The sequence below is a fragment of the Lissotriton helveticus genome, chromosome 11, assembly GCF_964261635.1.
Source record: "Lissotriton helveticus chromosome 11, aLisHel1.1, whole genome shotgun sequence".
Classification (NCBI taxonomy): domain Eukaryota; kingdom Metazoa; phylum Chordata; class Amphibia; order Caudata; family Salamandridae; genus Lissotriton; species Lissotriton helveticus.
Window position 1 is genome coordinate 31,570,172 of NC_136072.1, and position 22,181 is coordinate 31,592,352.

General features: G+C 39.6%; 1 protein-coding gene across 1 annotated transcript in view; it reads left to right on the forward strand.

The window, feature by feature from the left end:
- LOC144792126 (uncharacterized) overlaps positions 1-22,181 on the forward strand; it is a 201,893-nt gene that overhangs the window by 159,941 nt on the left and 19,771 nt on the right. The window contains exons 34-36 of the mRNA XM_078667000.1: positions 18,500-18,619; positions 20,528-20,644; positions 20,747-20,863. Of these exons, the coding sequence (XP_078523126.1) occupies positions 18,500-18,619; positions 20,528-20,644; positions 20,747-20,863 (354 nt within the window). The remainder of the gene's footprint in view (positions 1-18,499; positions 18,620-20,527; positions 20,645-20,746; positions 20,864-22,181) is intronic.

Consider the following 22,181-nt stretch of genomic DNA (forward strand, 5'->3'; position numbering starts at 1 on the left):
GGGGGTTGAAGGGGATGAAGTAGGAGCACTTCCCGGGAGGGTCGAGACTAGCTTTCTATTCATTGCTATGTCTGTTCTAAGGCTATGTTTAACCTCCCAGTGGATCTCCCCAGACGCTCCTACATTCATCAATTGGAGATCCAGGATGCTTGGGCAATACAACATAGAATCCTCTGTCTATAAAAGGCGGGGACGAAGGATACGAATATGGGGCCTAAAAATCTGGTCCTCGATTACCAATTGGCTAGAGAATATTGTGTAGCTTTAAGACAATATCCTTCTTTTTATAATTTGTTTATTTACTTATCTACTGCTCTTGATCCACCCCTCTGATAAAATTCTTTCTTTTTTTTTCTTACAATGTCAAACAATGTATAACCAATATTTATCCAATTTGATGTTAATATGTTTTGTTGATTTGCAAATGAAGCTGTACTTACTGTGATAATTTACTGCTTGGGTAAAAAAAAAAAGGAAAGCTATGATTTTCCACTTTGTATAAACCTATGAAATGCTGTCACCTATCCGACACTGCATCTCCTGGATACCATTTCAGAGTCAGTGCACCCGATACACTTGGTGACTGTCATGAATGCAACACTCTAACAGCTTCATTGGTCCTCTTTAGGTAATGGGACATCCTGCAGTGACGTAAATGAGTGTCTGAAGGACACAACATGCCATAGCAATGCGACCTGCATTAACACCATTGGCAATTACTCATGCTTCTGTAACTCTGGATTTGAAGGTAACTCAATCGTGGGTCCACTTAAATACTCTATAAGTCGAGTCACAAGTTTTCTTTAACGCATGTCTTGGTGATTGAATCCTAAATTATTTCGTAGTACCCTGGGACCAAGCCTTGTAAAATAGAATTGCAATAATTTGCAAGCCAAGTTTCTGTAATACCTAAAGTTTCAGAAGTGTCATCAATAATTAAATAATTAATTAGGACTTTGTTGTTAACCACAGAGTGAGGGACCAATAGGCCTTCTTTGAGTGTGTTGTGGATTCTTTTCTTGTTATTATGAGTTTTGCTGTTATTATTAGGAAAGCGTGAATTTTCTTTGCAGAATTTGAGAAAAAACAAATCCTGTATCTGTGCCAAACACATCATTGCATTCTATCAGCTGAGAGGCATAGTGACTACACGCTACCCAACTCAGGACTCAATCAGGTACATATCGACGTGTCCGTGGTGCACTAGATGTGCATATCTGTGCTGTGGTTACCACTTTATAGACCCACTGAAAGTAGCATCAAAGGAGAAAGTAAGAAGTGAGTTCTGGTACGCCGCACTCCAGGCGGAAGTCAGGCACAGTAAAAGTGGGCAACAAAGAAAGACTACCAAATCAAAATAATTAAAATGATAAACTGACATAAATGGTTATAAAAAGAGGCCAAACAACTGAGAGAAACTTATTACAAGGAAATAGTTGTTTAAAAAGAATAAATATGATTAGCTAAATTATGACGGTTTTAGTGAGGGCCTGGTACCCCTTAGCCAGATGACAGGGGACCAGGTAAAGAACATTGTGGTGATCTGTATTGAGGGACACTAAAAGATTCTGCTCATCAACAAGTGAAATTAGACTCAGGATGTTCACATGATGCCACCTCACACCTGCTGCAAAGGCTCCCTACTGTGAGCAATGCGATTAAAAATAATTCAGTACTCTCTGGTTGTCTTCGTTGGAATTGGGACTTCTTGAACTGACAAAGTGTGTGTACTAACATCCCATGCCACATGAATGCAACATGCTTTATGACTGTTGGAAGCTACACCTGCACCTGTCACCATGGATAGCATGGTAACATCAGAGAGCTCCTCCTCCTCTTTGACAGACATGCTGTTCTGTATGCAGAAACTAGACGTTTTCTTTGCCAGATGTCTTATGCCCAGCACTTAATGTATGCCGGTTGGTTTGGGTGCTTGGCTCCATCACTTAATTGACAGCACTTGCTGTAGTGACAGTTCACCACATGGTGGCGCTCTCTTTTTAATTTTGAGATTAGCACAAAAACTGTGTTTATTAAGTAAATATACATTGAAAACAAATACCAGCCTCTCACACCATTATCGTAGCTTTGTGTGGCCTGAAATAGTCTGAATTACCACACCTCTGGGATGTCAAAACTTAGGTGTTATGTTGGTATTGTCATTTGCAGCTCTGGCAGGGTATGGGAGGTGCAGGCAGCAGTGGACTTCCAAGAAGGGCCCTGGCACTTAACTTTTTACAAATTAAGCACTGCTTAGGCCTGACCAGCGGTCATGTCCAATTCAGCTAAGTATAAATACGTCTCACTGCAGCTCCCTGGAAGCATATTCCTCTTGATGTAATACTTTTTTAACAACATGTAGCACATTATTTTTATGAACATTTAATGAACTGCTGTTTGCCTCAGGTGGATATTAATCACTGTCCACATGGTGCTGCTAGAAAAAACATTAATTACTTTATATTCTATTTCAAACAACAGTTGGAGAGCACTGACTTTCCAGTTTGTATAAACCTATGAAATGCTGCCCCCTATCCGACACTGCACATCCTGGATACCACGTCAGACTCAGTGCACCCGATACACTTGGCGACTGTCATGAATGCAACGCTCTAACAGCTTCATTGGTCCTCTTTAGGTAACGGAACATCGTGCAGTGACGTAAATGAGTGTCTGAAGAACACACCATGCCATATAAATGCAACCTGCATTAACACCATTGGAAATTACTCATGCTCTTGTAACCTTGGATTTGAAGGTAACTCAATCGTGGGTCCACTTAAATACTCTATAAGTCGAGTCACAAGTTGTATTTAACGCCTGTCTGGGTGATCAAATCCTAAATTATTTTGTAGTACCCTGGCACTAAGCCTTCAAAAATAGAATGGCAATCATCTGCAAGCCAAGATTCTGTAATAATTAAAAGTTTCAGAAGTGTCATCAGTAATTCAATAATGTACCAGACTCTGTTTTTAACCACAGAGGGAGGGTCCCATAGGCCTTCCATGAGTGTGTTGTGGATTCTTCCTTTTTATTATGAGTTTTGTTTGTATTTTTAAGAAGACTTGAATTTTCTTTGCAGAGGGAAAAGGGGTGACATAGATTTTCTCTCTGGACAACTTGCTTATTTTTTTCTTTGGGTCCATAATTTAATATTTATTTATTTAAGAGTTTTATATAGCGCTGGCCAGACCCAAAGATATGGGAGCGCTTTACAACATTAGCAGCGGAGAGATTACATTGAATGGCAGTAGTATAAGCAATTGATTTGTGACGAATCAAAAGTATCGAGGCACTTTACAAAAATTAGTAGCATATAAATCAAAACAATGTACGATGTTATATATATTAACTCGTGAACGACGTCCATTTGGGGAGGGTGGAGAAGATAATTTGAGAATACCAGATCCTGTATCTGTGCCAAACACATTATTGCATTCCATCAACTGGGAGGCATAGTGACTAGATGATACCCACCTCAGGATTCAATCAGATACATGTCGGCTGGTCCGTGGTGCTGAAGATGTCCGCATCTCTGCTGTGGTTACCACTTTATAGACCCACTGAATGTAGTCCAAATGGGAAAGTAAGAAGTGAGCTCTGTTGTGCCTCATTTCAGGCTGAAGTCAGGCACAATAAAAGTGGGTAACAAAGAAAGACTACCAAATCAAAATAATTACAATGATGCCCAAACATAAAAAGTTGAAAAAACAAGGCTAGACAACTCCATCAAACTTATTACATGGAAATAAGTATTAAAAAATAAATAATAAGATTAGCTAAATTATGACCATTTTAGAGAAGGCCAGGAACCTCTCAGACAGATGAAAGGGGGCCAGGTAAAGAACATTGTGGTGGTCAGTATTCAGGGATGCTAATATGTTCTGCTCATCAACAAGTGAAATTAGACTCAGGATTTTCGAATTATGTCACCTCACACCTGATAACTCAATCGTGGGTCCACTTAAATCTATACTACTATTATAAAGCGAGAACTGGGAACCTTTGAGGTGGGTAAACTCCAGAAGTACACCATCAATCATAACACCCAATACAGCGTTGGAAAGGGGAGGTCCAGGAGATGGACATAGGCTATGCATTTCTACGACATATACATTACGAAGGGCAAACAACATTCCGGAGAAAGTAGTTCCTTGTGGGCGTTGTTGTGGGCGTTGTTCTCATAGGCGTGTCAAACTAATGTGGGCGGTAACATTGGCAGAGGGGCATGTCCCATTCACTTGGTTACAGCTCCTTCAAGCACTCAAGCACACACAAAACAACAGCTTCTGCAAGCACACACAACCACACAAAACAACAGCTTCTGCAAGCACACAGAACCACACACAACTTCAGCAAGCAAGCTCTAAGCGGACACATTAACACCTTCAGGAGCATGCACGGCGACTTCAGGAGCATTACGGATCAGAAACAGCGTTTTTCAAATCTGTGCATCTTTTCTTGCACAGATTGGAAAAACGCTGTTTTGTCACCACACACAACTTCAGCAAGCAAGCTCTAAGTGGACACATAAACACCTTCAGGAGCATTACGGATCATAAACAACGTTTTTCAAATCTGTGCAAGAAAAGTCGTCGGAAAATTAGGAGTGTGCAATGGGCTCACTACTCACTGACTCCGAGAAAAAATGTCGGCAAATTCGAACTGTGCAATGGGCACTTCCGCGATACATTCATCAGGGTTCCAGCAAGACAACATAAACAAAGGGGCGCGGCTTGGGGAGGGAAATATACAAGGCGAACAATGTTGGGCAAGCCTTGCACAACCATCCAATCACGCAACATGAACGCAAACACTGTTGGCGGGGCCTTCCACCAAACAACCAATGGCGCAACACGCATTATAGAAATAACCAATCACGCAACATTACAGTAAAGTAACACATTCATAGAAAAGAGAAATAGGCAAAACCTTCATCCATTGGTCCAACACGCACGTTATTCATTGCTGTCGAGGCCACAAACGCGGGCAAATAACTGACCACTACACATTGTCAGAGGGCAGTGAAAAATTTACACGGCGATTTCCAAAAGACTCGTTCACATCCTACAACGAGGCATGATGTACGGTTTTTAAAGCACATTTGCGTACTCGCGCTATAACAAACACACTTCAAAGACGTCTAACGTTGGTGCGAGGGGCTGCACAGGGGGCGGCCAGGGGAAAAAAAATGAAATTTGGACAAGCCTCACTTAAATTACGGAAGGAGGCATAATGGACGTTAATTTACGGCGCTTTACAACCGTCTAACATTCTTGCAGGGGGGAAGCAAAGAAACCTGCGGCATAGATGTAATAGCATATGCGGACGATACCCAACTAATCCTGGTCATGGACAAAGACAACCAGGCCTGGGAGGAAAAGCTTAAGTGCTGCTTAACGGCCACCTTTGAGTGGATGCGGAAAAACCACCTGAAATGTAACACAGGAAAGACCGAGATCATGCCCATAGGCTCAAATAATGATTTCATCCCCAGACTGTGGTGGCCTGAGAAGGCAGAAATTCCACCCCACACTACCTCCTCGGCTCGCAACCTTGGGGTACAGTTTGACGCCGATCTATCCTTCAAACATCAAGCGTCAAAAGTGGCAGGCACTTGTTTCGGGGTAATAAAAATGCTTAGAAAGTTCTTCGACCTGCTGCCCCTCGAAGCAAGGAAAACTGTTACGATTGCATTAGTCACCTCCCGCATTGACTATTGCAATAGCCTGTATGCTGGCACCAATAAGATGGTTACTCATAAACTCCAGATGGTGCAGCATGCAGCTGCAAGGCTGGTTCTGAAATGGCCAAGAAGATCCTCAGCAACCAAAGCCCTCAATGCACTACACTGGCTGCCTATAACTAAAAGGGTCCTCCACAAAGTTTTAACTATCACTTTTCGCGCTGTGCATAATTCAGGCCCCACTTACCTAAGAAATAAATTTGTAAAATACTGTCCAAATCGCGCACTAAGATCCTCCAATGCCAATCTTTTGACCATCCCTAGATTCAGACTCAAAACCCGCGGGGGCAAATCCCTAGCGGTGTTGGGGGCCAAAGCATGGAATGCCCTACCCCCTCTATTAAGAGCACTGGACAAGGAGTCTGAGTTCCGCAAGCAATTGAAAACCTGGATTTACAATCTTCCAGACCCAATGGCCAGAGCGCTAGTGTGATCCCGGCTATGGTCTCCTTAGCAGTAAGGCAACTTTTTCATCTGGTTGTCCTCATATTGGCGCCGAGATGCTCCTTGGAGCGATTGCTAGCGCGTTATAAATGGACTCTACATCATCTACATCTCAGAACAGTAAATTAGCACTACTTTCACAAACAGATTGTCAGAGGGCAGGGAAACATTAAAACGCTGAATTCAACAACCCTCTTTTATATTCCACAACGAGGCCGTATAACGCAGTTGCAAGGGCCTGCACAGGGGGCAGCCAGGGAAAATAAAAAGGCACATTGAACAGGGGGCAGCCAGGGAAAATACAAAGGCACATTGAACAGGGGGCAGGAAGGAAAATACAAAGGCACATTGAACAGGGGGCAGCCAGGGAAAATACAAAGGCACATTGAACAGGGGGCAGCCAGGGAAAATACAAAGGCACATTGAACAGGGGGCAGCCAGGGAAAATAAAAAGGCACATTGAACAGGGGGCAGCCAGGGAAAATAAAAAGGCACATTGAACAGAGGACAGCCAGGGAAAATAAAAAGGCACATTGAACAGGGGGCAGCCATGGAAAATACAAAGGCACATTGAACAGGGGGCAGCCAGGGAAAATAAAAAGGGACATTCAACAAGCCACATTTAACATATTACAAATAAAAAGCCTCATTTACAAACGTGCTTGCAGGGGGAAAACAAATAGCCCTGCTCTGACCCCTCACTGTAACTTTTAAAAAAACGGCAACACATGAGGCCGTCTAACGCAGTTGCAAGGGCCTGCACAGGGGGCAGCCAGGGAAAATAAAAAGGCACATTCAACAAGCCTCATTTACATTACAAAAGGAGGCATTCATTCACACTTTACACACCACAACGAGGCCGTCTAACGCAGTTGCAAGGGCCTGCACAGGGGGCAGCCAGGGAAAATAAAAAGGCACATTCAACAAGCCTCATTTACATTACAAAAGGAGGCATTCATTCACACTTTACACACGTCTAACGTGATAACGCCTCATTTACATTACAGAAGGAGGCATTCATTCACGGTTTACACACGTCTAACGTGATAAAGCCTCATTTACATTACAGAAGGAGGCATTCATTCACGCTTTACACACATCTAACGTGATAACGCCTCATTTACATTACAGAAGGAGGCATTCATTCACGGTTTACACACGTCTAACGTGATAAAGCCTCATTTACATTACAGAAGGAGGCATTCATTCACGCTTTACACACCACAACGAGGCCGTCTAATGCAGTTGCAAGGGCCTGCACAGGGGGCAGACAGGGAAAACAAAAAGGCACATTCAAGAAGCCTCATTTACATTACAGAAGGAGGCATTCATTCAAGCTTTACACACCACAACGAGGCCGTCTAACGCTGTTGCAAGGGCCTGCACAGGGGGCAGCCAGGGAAAATAAAAAGGCACATTCAACAAGCCTCATTTACATTACAAAAGCAGGCATTCATTCACGCTTTACACACGTCTAACGTGATAACGCCTCATTTACATTACAGAAGGAGGCATTAATTCACGGTTTACACACGTCTAACGTAATAAAGCCTCATTTACATTACAGAAGGAGGCATTCATTCACGCTTTACACACGTCTAACGTGATAACGCCTCATTTACAATACAGAAGGAGGCATTCATTCACGGTTTACACACGTCTAACGTGATAACGCCTCATTTACATTACAGAAGGAGGCATTCATTCACGGTTTACACACGTCTGGTAGGGTGTTAAAATATCGATAACAAAAATATAGCTGACATAAATATCGTTGCAAAAATATCGTTTACAAAAATATCGACACCCTATACTTAAACAGGTAAGTACATAAATATCGACTCCAAAATATCGTTGTAATTAATATAGATGTAAAAAATATCGACTTTTTAAAATAATTAAAATTACATTAAATAATAAATAAATATAAGTACTATTAACAAAATACATTAAATTACTTTTATTTTTTAACTATTTCAAACAAATTTACTACACTTTTTAATTATAAAATTAATAAATGTGGACATATAAATTAATTTTACACATTACTTTATATAACAACAATAATACATATATATAATTAAAATACCCCTTTACCCAAAAACCCAAAACTGACCCTGAACCCTAAAAATACCCCTTTACCCAAAAACATTTTCACTAAAAAAATCCTGTACACACACCTAAAATTAATTAAAAAATTAACATAATTAATGACATAATTATTATTCAATTAACTAATTAAAATTAATTAACTATTATTTATTACACTATTTATATTTATTTAAAACATTAATTAATCTATTATTTCATTATATTTAAAAACCCCTTTACCCAAAAACTGAAAACTGACCCTGAACCCAAAAAATACCCCTTTACCCAAAAACTAAAAACTGACCCTGAACCCTAAAAATACCCCTTTACCCAAAAACTAAAAACTGACCCTGAACCCTAAAAATACCCCTTTACCCAAAAACTGAAAACTGACCCTGAACCCTAAAAATACCCCTTTACCCAAAAACTGAAAACTGACCCTGAACCCTAAAAATACCCCTTTACCCAAAAACTAAAAACTGACCCTGAACCCTAAAAATACCCCTTTACCCAAAAACTGAAAACTGACCCTGAACCCTAAAAATACCCCTTTACCCAAAAACTGAAAACTGACCCTGAACCCTAAAAATACCCCTTTACCCAAAAACTGAAAACTGACCCTGAACCCTAAAAATACCCCTTTACCCAAAAACTAAAAACTGACCCTGAACCCTAAAAATACCCCTTTACCCAAAAACTGAAAACTGACCCTGAACCCTAAAAATACCCCTTTACCCAAAAACTGAAAACTGACCCTGAACCCTAAAAATACCCCTTTACCCAAAAACATTTTCACTAAAAAAATCCTGTACACACACCTAAAAATAATTAAAAAATTAACATAATTAATTACATAATTATTATTCAATTAACTAATTGAAATTAATTAACTATTATTTATTACACTATTTATATTCATTTAAAACATGAATTCATGTATTATTTCATTATATTTAAATTACTTCCCACCCTACTCCCCTATAAACCCACAACCCGCTACGGAACTATTAATACTAAATTCAACTGAAAATACATTATTAAATAATAATATACTACTAAAAATAGTACTTTGACTAAAAATAATCATTAAAAACACTACATTACTTATAATTATTTAAAAAACGATATTATTGTAAACTATGTTTTTGTAAACGATATTTATTACAACTATATTAATGTTAACGATATTACTTACCTGTCTGTCGATATTTTGGTCAGACGATATTTTTGTCATCGATATTTCTTCCTGTAGATATTTTTGCGGCGATATTTATGTTAGGCGATATTTTTGCGGCGATATTCCTGCTCTGTACCCACACGTCTTACGTGATAAAGCCTCATTCACATTACAGAAGGAGGCATTCATTCACGCTTTACACACATCTAACATGATTGCAGGGGGCAGGAAAAACCTATGCTTGCAGCACTCACACTAATTGCAAAACAAACTGCCACATACCAATTTCCACACGTCTATCGTGCTTGCATTGGGAAACAAATAGACCTGCTCTAACTCCTCACTGTAATTTTCGAAAAAACACCAACACATTACAAATAAAAAGCCTCATGTACATTACAAAAGGAGGCAATAATTAACACTTTACACATGTCTAACGTGATTGCAGGGGGCAGGAAAAACATATGCTCGCAGCACTCACACTAATTGCTAAACAAACTGCCACATACCGATTTACACACGTCTAACGTGCTTGCAGGGGGAAACAAATAGCCCTGCTCTGACCCCTCACTGTAACTTTAAAAAAAAACAACACATTACAAATATCTACAAAACATCACAGGTTCAACAAGGGGGCAGCCACTAAACAAAAAACATGCACATTTAAACAACAATCATGAAAATTCAACATTCAGGCGCACTACATTACACATTAGCACAGGGGCAGGACAGGAAAACAAAAACAGGAGGAATTCAATAAGCCTCATTCACATTACAAAAAGAACCATCAGCTACAGTAATTAACGGCGCTTTACGCTACTTCATGCTGCTTGGCTATGTGGAAAATATAACCACATTTACCCATGCTCACAAACAGAACTAGGGATATTTAAAAGAACATTACTTCATTACAATGCTAACACCACCAAACAACGTTGTTCGAAACCAAACGTTTTACCATTCTCTCTTTATAATAGCAGTATACATATTGCTCTTCCAAAACACACACCTTTAACATACTAAACTGTACTGAGAACAGCGAAATACAATATTGAAACACACAATACAAATTAACACAAATAACATTTAATTTTACAACCATTACACTCACATGCTGAAAATGGTGAAGAGGAAGACACAACTTTCAAGGGCAACATATAAAACATGGGCACAAAGGAATAAGCGCATACGACAAACACAAGAACAGGATCACAACCACTTAACAAACATCGCTGATCCATATACTTCTCAGCTTTCACTGCCAATTCATCACAACAGTGACCAGCCATCAACGTCCACTACTATACCTCATACTTCCACTTTACAAACTTCAACAATAGAAGCTCAAACACAACTTACAGACCAACCTTTACTTATGCTTCCACTAACAGTACATAGCCTCAAATCAGCATTCAACTACAACCCACTTATTGACTACATGAACAATGCAGATGTTATAATTGGAAACATGGACAGTGTCTGTACCAAGTGCTACGCACAGAAATGGAAAGCGGAACCTAAAGGCCTTTGTTGCTCATCAGGAAATGTCAATATTAATAACATACAAGAACCACCTCCAATCATTAAACAACTACTTGATGGCACTCACCCACTTTCAAATCATTTCTTAAGAAACACACGCCGTTACAATACTCTATTCCAAATGACATCCTTTGGTGCAAATGAAGTCAAAGAAGGCAATTTCATGCCTACTTTTAAAATACATGGACAGTTATACCACTTAATTGGCAGCATGCTTCCACAAGAAGGAAAGTCCCCACAATTTCTACAAATATATTTCCTTTCCGCAATGCAACAAGTTGATGCACGATCACACATAATCCCAAACTTAAACAGACAGCTTTTTGAAGAACTACAAACCACATTGCACACTCATAACACGTACATTAGGTCACTTAAATACAACTATGAGATGCATTCACATGATGTAGATTTTAAAATTATCATCCACGCTGATCAACGGCCTCCAAATACACATCCAGGGAGATATAATGCACCAACAACTGATGAAGTTGCTGTTCTTTTAGTTAATGAAAACAAAGGCCCATTGTCTTACATACCCGAGAAGGAATATTACGTAAAGTCTCCGAATTGCATAGATCATATGACCCCTTACAATACCCCATTCTTTTCCTGAGAAGTGAAGATGGTTATTGTCTAAACATACCACTAGCAAACTGCAGTAAGAACAAAACTGTTACATTCATGCAATACTATGCCTATACTCTAATGGTTAGATCCACAACTTTCAATACCTTACATTGGTTTAGAAATCTTTTTAATCAATATATTGTGGATATGATGGCAAAAATGATCACCAAAAGGCTCGACTTCAAACGCCGCAATCAAACACAACTACGTGCAGAAAACTACATAAACTTAAAAGATGCACTCAATCAAGATCAGCACCTTCAAGCTTCGGATATTGGACAACACGTCATTTTACCCGCTACCTTCACTGGCTCGCCCAGGTACATGCACGAAAAGACACAATATGCAATTATATATGTTAGGCACTATGGGAGACCTGATTTGTTCATCACCTTCACCTGCAATCCAGAGTGGCCAGAAATTAAAAAATAATTATTTCCTAAACAAAGATCATGCGATAGACATGACATCGTTGCACGTGTGTTCAATTTAAAAGTGAAAGCACTCATGAAAATATGAACGCAAAAACATATCTTTGGATATGCCAAAGCTTACATATTTGCCATTGAATGGCAAAAGAGGGGACTGCCACACGTGCACATCCTATTGTGGCTTGAACCTAAAATACAAGCAGACGAAGTGGATCTCATTATATCCGTTGAGCTGCCAGATCCTGTCAACGATGAACAACTATTTTTGATTGTTAAAAAGAACATGTTGCATGGCCCATGTGGTGAACACAACATTCTATCACCATGTATGAGAAATGGTATTTGTACAAAAAAATACCCACGCCCTCTCACTAATGAAACAGAAACTGGTGTTAATGGTTATCCCATTTACCGTAGAAGGAGCCCACAACATGGAGGACAGACAATCACAATGACTCTTAGAGGCCAAGAAATTACTGTCGATAACCAGTGGGTGGTTCCATATTCACCTGTACTATGTCGCACTTTCAATGCTCACATTAATATTGAATACTGCCAATCAGTGAAAGCTATTAAATATATTTGCAAATATATCAACAAAGGCTCAGATCAAGCAACTGCTACTATTGCAAGCAAACATAATGACATTGAAACATATCTCAATGGCAGGTATATTAGTACTTCAGAGGCTGTTTGGCGCCTCCTTCAGTTTAACATTCATGAAAGACATCCGACATCTAGCTGTACATCTGCTGTACATCTGCCAAATGGACAAAGAGTATATTTTAATGAAAAAACAATGAACCGCGTAGCAGAAAATCCAACACCTACAACACTTACTGCCTTCTTTAAATTGTGTGCCACGGAGACTTTTGCAAAAACATTGCTATACCAAGAGGTTCCACAATACTATACCTGGGGAAAAAATACTTTTACACGGAGGAAACGTGGTATTGACGTATTAGGCCACCCTGGAGTAAAAAAGGACTCGGCTCTTGGGAGAATGTACACTATTCACCTAAACCAATCTGAGTGCTTCCATTTACGCATTCTTTTACAACATGTTCGGGGACCTACAAATTTTGAAACTCTTTTAACCGTTCATGGACAATTAATGCCTACCTACCAAGCTGCATGTAAATCACTTGGACTCATTGAAGACGAACCATCGTTGGAAACATACTTTAAGTGATGCTGCCCTTTCAGATTGCCCAAATCAACTACGCCAATTATTTGTTAATATTCTGTTATTCTGTAACCCTTCGGATCCTATGTCTTTATGGGAAGAATACAAAGAACATTTATGTGAAGATATACTACACAGAAAACAACAAGAAACACATGATGACTCAATACCATTCACTAATGACATCTTTAACCAAGGACTCATAGCAATAGAAGACTCCCTCTATGAACTAAATGAGAAATCTTTAAAAGATTTCAAACTGCCAGAAAGTTATAGAACGAAACATAACACTAACAAAGACACTCAAATACTACATTCTAATTATAACATCCATCAATACGTTGAACAACATTTACCAAACTTAGTTCCGGATCAAACTGTTGCATACAACACCATTGTTCAAAGTGTGGAAAGTAAAGAAGGTAAAATATTCTTCTTAGACGCACCGGGAGGAACAGGCAAAACTTACTTAATAAACCTCATACTAGCTAAAATACGCTAGTCAGGACTATTGGCTCTTGCTGTTGCATCTTCGGGAATAGCTGCTACTTTGCTAACTGGTGGGAACACTGCACATTCAATGTTTAAACTACCTTTAAATGTTTCAGTGGAAAAAGAGTCAACGTGCTCTGTACGCAAAAATGGACGCTTAGGAACACAGCTTCAAAGAGTCTCTCTTATCGTGTGGGACGAATGTATTATGACACACCGCGCACATATAGACGCCGTCAATAGAACTCTTCAAGACATTCGAAATGTTAATACCATAATGGGTGGTGTTACTTTTGTGTTTGCTGGAGACTTCAGACAAACTCTTCCTGTTGTTCCAAGAGGAACACGTGCGGACATACTAAAAGCATGCTTAAAAGTATCACAACTCTGGGACTGTGTTCACACTCTCACATTACGCACTAATATGAGGACACATTTAGGTGGTGGAGATAGTCAATTTGCTGATCTTCTACTCCAACTTGGTAATGGTGAAGTACCTACCAATAACGATAATATTAATATTCACAACTTTGGTATGCCAGTGTCTACCTTACAGGAACTCATACAACATGTATACCCGGACATAGAGCAGATTGTTACAAAAGACTTCCGGTGGATTTGCGAAAGAGCTATAGTTGCACCCAGAAACTCAAGTGTCAACCATATCAATGAACACATACTACTACAAATACCAGGAGACACAAAAGTCTATAAATCCATTGATACAGTATTAGAAACTGAAGACGCCGTGCATTATCCTCAAGAATTCCTAAACTCACTTAACCCATCCGGACGTCCACCTCATGTACTGAAAATTAAAGTTGGGATTCCCATCATGTTATTATGTAACCTACATCCGCCTGATCTATGCAATGGGACACGACTACAAGTTATAAGTCTTTTACCCTATGTCATTAAAGCTACTATTCTCTCTGGTCCTGCCGCAGGACACTTAGCACACATTCCACACATACCCATGATCCCAAATGATCTACCATTTCAATTTAAACGCTTGCAGTTCCCTATTAACATTGCTTTTGCTTCTACTATTAACCAATCTCAAGGACAAACATACAAAGTTATAGGCATTGACTTACGAGAAGACTGCTTCACTCATGGGCAGTTATATGTTGCTCTTTCAAGGTCTGGAAATATAAAAAAACAATTTATTCTACGTCCACAATCAAATGAAACCAAAAATGTTGTGTACCAAGAAATATTAAAAGCTTTATAATATTTTTTCACACATTACTTTTCTCCCCCGAACAACGTCGGGACGGGCTGCTGGTACTCTATAAGTCGAATCACAATGTACTATAACGCATGTCTGGCGACCAAATCCTATATTATTTTGTAGTACCCTGGCACTTAGCATTCTAAAATAGAGTTGCAATCCTCTGCAAGCCAAGTTTCTGTAATGACTAAAGTTTCAGAAGTGTCATCAATAATTAAATAATTAATTAAGACTCTGTTTTTAACCACAAAGTGAGGGTCCCATAGGCCTTCTTTGAATGTGTTGTGGATTCTTATCTTATTATTATGAGTTTTGCTGTTAATATTAGGAAAGTTTGAACTTTCGTTGCAGAATTTGAGAATAGCAAATCCTGTATCTGTGCCAAACACATCATTGCAGTCTATCATCTGGGAGGCATAGTGACTACACGCTACCCACCTCAGGACTGAAGCAGGTGCATAGGGGCTTGTCTTCGGTGCTCTAGATGTGCACATCTGTGCTGTATTTACCACTTTATAGACCCACTGAAAGCAGCACCTAAGGGGGAAGTAAGAAGTGAGCTGTAGTACGCCGCACTTAAGGTGGAAGTCAGGTACAGTAAAAGTGGGCAACAAATAAAGACTGCCCAATCAAAATAATTAAAAAGATGAGAAAACATGAACAGTTATAAAACGAGGATACACGACTCAGTGAAACTTATTAGAAGGATATAATTATTTAAAAAGAATAAATAAGATTAGCTAAATTATGGCAATTTTAGTGAAGGCAGGTACCTCTCAGCCAGATAACAGGGGACCCGGTAAAGAACATTGTGGTGATCAGTATTCAGGGATACTAAAATGTTCTCCTCATCAACACGTGAAATTAGACTCAGGATGTTCAAATGATGTCACCTCACATCTGGTGCAAAGGCTCCCTACTGTGAGCAATGTGAATAAAAATAATTCAGTACTCTCTTGTTGTCTTCTTTGGAAATTGACTTCTTGTAGTGACAAAGTGAGTATAGTAACAGCCCATGCCAAATGAATGAAACATGCATTAACACTGTTGGAAGTTACACGTGCACCTGTCACCATGGATACCAAGGTAACATCAGAGATCTCCTCCTCTTTCACAGAAATGCTGTTCTGTATGCATAAACTATACTTTTTCTTTACCAGATGTCATTAGGCCTGATCAGTGGCCATGTTCTATTGAGCTAATAATAAATAAGTGTTACTCCAGCTCCCTGGAGCATATTCCTCTTGGTGTAATACTTTTCATATTAAATGCAGTACAATATGTTTATAAAAAGATATAGACATTTAATCAACTGCTGTTTGCCTCAGGTGGATATTAATCACTGTCCACATGGTGCTTGTAGAAAAACAATTAATTGCTTTATATTCTATTTCAAACAACAGTTGGAAAGCTATGACTTTCGCATTTGTATAAACCAATGAAATGTTGCCCCCTATCCGAAACTGCACCTCCTGGATACCACGTCACAGTCAGCGCACCCGATACACCTGGCGACTGTCATGAATGCAACGCTCTAACAGCTTCATTGGTCCTCTCTAGGAAATGGGACATCGTGCAGTGACGTAAATGAGTGTCTGAAGAACGCAACATGCCATATAAATGCAACCTGCATTAACACCATTGGAAATTACTCATGCTCCTGTAAACCTGGATTTGAAGGTAACTTAACAGTGGGTCCACTTAAATACTCTATAAGTCGAGTCACACGATTTCTATAACGCATGTCTTTACGATCAAATCCTATATTATTTAGTAGGTCCCTGGCACTAATCCGTCTAAAATAGAATTGCAATCATCTGCAAGCCAAGTTTCTGTAATGACTAAAGTTTCAGAATTATAATCAGTAATTGAATAATTAATTAGGACTCTCTTTTTTAACCACAGAGTGAGGGTCCAATAGGCCTTCTTTGAGTGTGTTGTGGATTCTCAACTTATTATTATGAGTTTTTCTGTTATTATTAAGAAAGCTTGAATTTTCTTTGCAGAATTTGAGAATAGCAAATCCTGTATCTGTGCCAAACACATCATTGCATTATATCAGCAGGGAGGCATAGTGACTACACGATACCCACCTCAGGACTCAAGCAGGTGCATAGGGGCTTGTCTTTGGTGCTCTAGATGTGCATATCTGTGCTGTGATTTCCACTTTATAGACCTACTGAAAGCAGCACCTAAGAGGAAAGTAAGAAGTGAGCTCTAGTACGCCGCACTTAGGGTGGAAGTCAAGTACAGTAAAAGTGGGCAACAAAGAAAGACTGGCCAATCAAAATATTTAAGAAGATGAGAAAATATAAACAGTTACAAAACAAGGCTGCACGACTCAGTGAACTTAAAAAGAATAAATAAGAATTGCTAAATTATGAACATTTTTGTGATGGCCAGGTACCTCTCAGCCAGATGACAGGGGCCAGGTAAAGAACTTTGTGGTGGTCAGTATTCAGGGATGATAAAAAGTTCTGCTCATCAACAAGTGAAATTAGACTAAGGATGTTCAAATGATGTCACCTCACACCTGCTGCAAGGGCTCCCTACTGTAAGCAATGCGAATAAAAAGAATTCAGTACTCTCTTGTTGTCTTCTTTGGAAATGGACTTCTTATAGTGACAAAGTGAGTGTACTAACAGCCCATGCCACATTAATGCAACACGCATTAACAGTGTTGGAAGTTACATCGGCACCTGTCACCAGGGATGCCGAGGTAACATCAGAGAGCTCCTCCTCTTCTTTGACAGACATGCTGTTCTGAATGCATTAATTAGACTTTTTCTTTACCAGATGTCTTAGACCGAGTGCCTAATTTGTGCCGGTTGGTTCGGGTGCTTGGCTCCAGCACTTAATTGTCAGCACTTGCTGTAGTGACAGTCCACTACATGGTAGCGCTCTCTTTTAATTTTTAGATAAGCACAACAATCGTGTTTATTAAGTAAATATACACTTAAAACAAATACCAGCCACTCATGCCATTATTATAGCTTTGTGTGGCCTGATATAGTTTGAATTGTCACACCTGTAGGATGTTGAAGCTTAGGTGTTATGTTTTTACTGTCATTGGCAGCTCTGGCAGTGTATGGGAGGTGCAGGCAGCAGTGGCCTTCCAAGAAGGGCCCTGGCACTTAACTTTTTACAAATTATGCACTGCTCAGGCCTGACCAGCGGCCATGTCTTATTGAGCTGAGTATAAATACATCTCCCTGCAGATCCCTGGAAGCACATTCCTCTCGTGTAATACATTTCTAACTACATGAACATTAAATCAACTGCTGTTTGCCTCAGGTGGATATTAATCACTGTCCACGTGATGCTGCTAGAAAAACAACTAATTGCTTTATATTCTATTTCAAACAACAGTTGGAAAGCTATGACTTTCGCGATTGTGTAAACCTATGAAATGCTGCCCCCTATCCGACACTGCACCTCCTGGATACCATGTCACAGTCAGCGCACCCGATACACCTGGCGACTGTCATGAATGCAACGCTCTAACGGCTTCATTGTTCCTCTTTAGGTAACGGGACATCATGCAGTGACGTAAATGAGTGTCTGAAGAACACCCCATGTCATACCAATGCGACCTGCACAAACACCATTGGAAATTACTCATGCTCCTGTAAACATGGATTTGAAGGTAACGCAATCGTGGGTCCACTTAAATACTCTATAAGTCGAGTCACAAGTTGTATTTTACGCCTGTGTGGGCGATCAAATCGTATATTATTTTGTAGTACCCTGGCACTTAGCATTCTAAAATAGAATTGCAATCATCTGCAAGCCAAGTTTCTGTGATGACTAAAGTTTCAGAAGTGTCACCAGTAAATAATTAATTAATTAGGACTCTGCTTTTAACCACAGAGTGATTGTCCCATAGGCCTTCTTTTAGTGTGTTGTGGATTCTCATCTTATAATTATGAGTTTTGCTGTTATTATTAAGAAAGCTTGAATTTTCTTTGCAGAATTTGAGGATAGCAAATACTGTATCTGTGCCAAACACATCATTGCATTCTATCAGCTGGGAAGTATAGTTACTACACCCTTCCCACCTCAGGACTCAACAGGTGCATAGGGGCTTGTCTTTGGTGCTTTATATGTCCACATCTGTGCTGTGATTACCACTTTATAGACCCACTGAAAGCAGGACCTAAGGGGAAAGTAAGAAGTGAGCTCTGGTACGCCGCACTTCAGGCGGTAGTCAGGTACAGTAAAAGTGGGCAACAAAGGAAGACTGCCCAATCAAAATAATTAAAAAGATGAGAAAACATAAACAATTAGAAAACGAGGCCACACGACTCAGTAAAACGTATTAGAAGGAAATAATTACTTAAAAATAATTAATAAGATTATCTAAATTATGACAATATTAGTGATGACCTGGTACTCCTCAGCCAGATGACAGGGGGCCAGGAAAAGAACATTGTGGTGGTCAGTATTCAGGGATACTGAAATGTTCTGCTCATCAGCAAATTAAATTAGACTCAAGATGTTCAAATGATGCCACCTCACACCTGCTGCGTAGGCTCTCTACTGTGAGCAATGCGAATAAAAATAATTAAGAACTCTCTTGTTTTCTTCTTTGGAAATGGGACTTCTTGTAGTGACAAAGTGAGTGTACTAACAGCCCATGCCACATGAATGCAACACGCATTAACACTGTTGGAAGCTACACCTGCACCTGTCACTATGGATACCAAGGTAACATCAGAGAGCTCCTCCCCCCTGTTGACTGACATGCTGTTCTGTATGCATAAATATCACCCTGCCAAAATATCATAATTATTTTATCAAGATCCAGACTATTGTAATGGTAATTAAACAGAAGTAAGTATAGTGTTACTATTCTTTACTCCACATGTATGTACGTTGACGATATACACCTTCAATATACGTAGATGGGTAAATTGGTAGTATAGTAAATGTATAATTTCCTATATATTCTTACCTTCATGATTTTCTAGTAAACAGTATGTTGGCTTTTAAAATACAACCCCTTAACACTTGATATCTACAGATGACCAAGCATTTTGCTACAGGTGGAAATAAATCATTGGCCACTTGTATTATAAGAAAATAACACAAAGTGATTAATTTTTATGTAATTTAACATAAACAATAGCCATAAAGCAACAAAAGATCCCATTAGGCCAAAACCTGAAATGCTGGCACTTATCTAATCTTTTACAACATGTGTTAATTTATGCACTATGGCCCTCGTTAAAAGTGGCCCGCATGTTTCTTGATTTTACTGGATGTGATAATGTTTGCCTATAATAACTTTTTTAGGAAAAAAATGTGTTTTTTGGTGAATACCGCATGGTAATGAAAGTTTTTGAGAGCTTAATTGAGACAAATTACACCTGCCAAAAAGTAACTAAGAGGGCCTTATTTTATCGCAGCTGGAAATTACCAGGTGTGATAAAGTCTGTTTTCAGGTCTCACACTGAGACTTTTGGTCTAAGTTTACCTTTGTGAATTGGACCCATTTTTTGCCCCATTTTTTGCAGTTAATATAATGTCCAGATTGTTTTCTTGGTCCTCTTAGGTAACGGGACATCGTGCAGTGACATAAATGAGTGTGACAGCAGGCCATGCCATATAAACGCAACCTGTAATAACACGATTGGAAGTTACGCATGCACCTGCAACCCCGGATACCAGGGTAACTACTTTTCTAACCCATATGTGACATCACACTTTAGCTACATCAAATATAGTGATTGACAGGAATATCTTTCTTTCAATTCTTTGTGCTCCTTCTTAGGTGATGGGATTTCTTGCAGCAACATACAAGAATGCATGAAACTTGCATGCCAAATCAATGCAACCTGCATTAACTCCTTGGGAAATCACTCGTGCGTCTGTAACTCTGGATACCAAGGTAACTTCACAGCGGTCCTCCTCTCTTGTGTGCATAAATGAGGTGCTATAACATGGCCCGTATTATTGAAAGTGCCCGGGGTCAAAACACGTGTATGCACTCAATGTTTGAGCTCTTTGGTAGTATAGAGGGAGGCGCACATGCTAACTCAGGCCTTTCTGTACTGTGGATCCGGATGCCGCAGAATACGCAACAGTGCAATCATGAAAGGCTGTTGCCTCATTGGCCCTATTGCCTGGTGCAAATTGAGGGTCTCCTTACCATGGACTTCCATTGTGTTACAGCTGTGGGTCACGTTGGAAAGAAGATGTTAGAGGCCACACTGAGTGTGCGTCACATACATGTGACGCACACTCAGTGCACCCCTGACTATTTTCATTTAATGAGAAAAAAGGATCATAGAGACCTCTCAAAAGCCTCCAGGCATTAGTTGAAGTCACACAGTGCACCTGCCTGAGAGGGAAACCTTGCACCACCTTCAGCAGAGTATGGGTTTCTGGCTCCAAGTGAAAGGCAGACCTGCTACATATAGTGCATTGACATTTTTGGGGTGAGCTGCATAAACCTGTGCCTGGCTCGCCCAGTTAATGTTGCAGCAGGGCTCAGAAGGGGGGAAATGCTTCTGATATGTAATCCAGCCAGATGTTTGCTTGTGCAGTCTTTGTCCTATTCTAAACATATGTTTACTCCAGCTCCCTGAACAATGTTTCTTGTTGGTCAATACTTGTTAAAATAATTATCCTGTAGCAAATTTCCTATTAAAGTAAGTGTCATGTGGCACATTACTTCTGTACACATTTAAACATCCGGTGCTTGCTACAGGTGAGAGTTAAAGGTTGTCCTCACGGAGGTATGACAAGATAACATTCATTAGTTTATTATTTATATCATACCGGTACATCGTGCAGTGACGTAAATGAGTGTCTGAAGTACACAACATGCCATATAAATGCAACCTGCACTACACCATTGGAAATTACTCTTGCTCCTGTAACCTTGGATTCGAAGGTAACTCAATCGTGGGTCCACTTAAATACACTATAACTCGAGTCACAAGTTTTATTTAACGCCTGTCTGGGCGATCGAATCCTATAATATTTTGTAGTACTGTATTGTAGTTCCTATATCCCTGATAGGCTCTGCGCATTGGAATAACATACACTATAGATTTGACATAGGACTGAGGTCAGTATCTTTCTATCGAGTATATTAAACTTAATTGTGTGTGTGCCAGGTAACTCAGAGGTCACTAGAAACTTCTCGAATAAGCAAGAAGGGATAAGACTCTGACAACCGCATAAACATGACAACTTTGTGT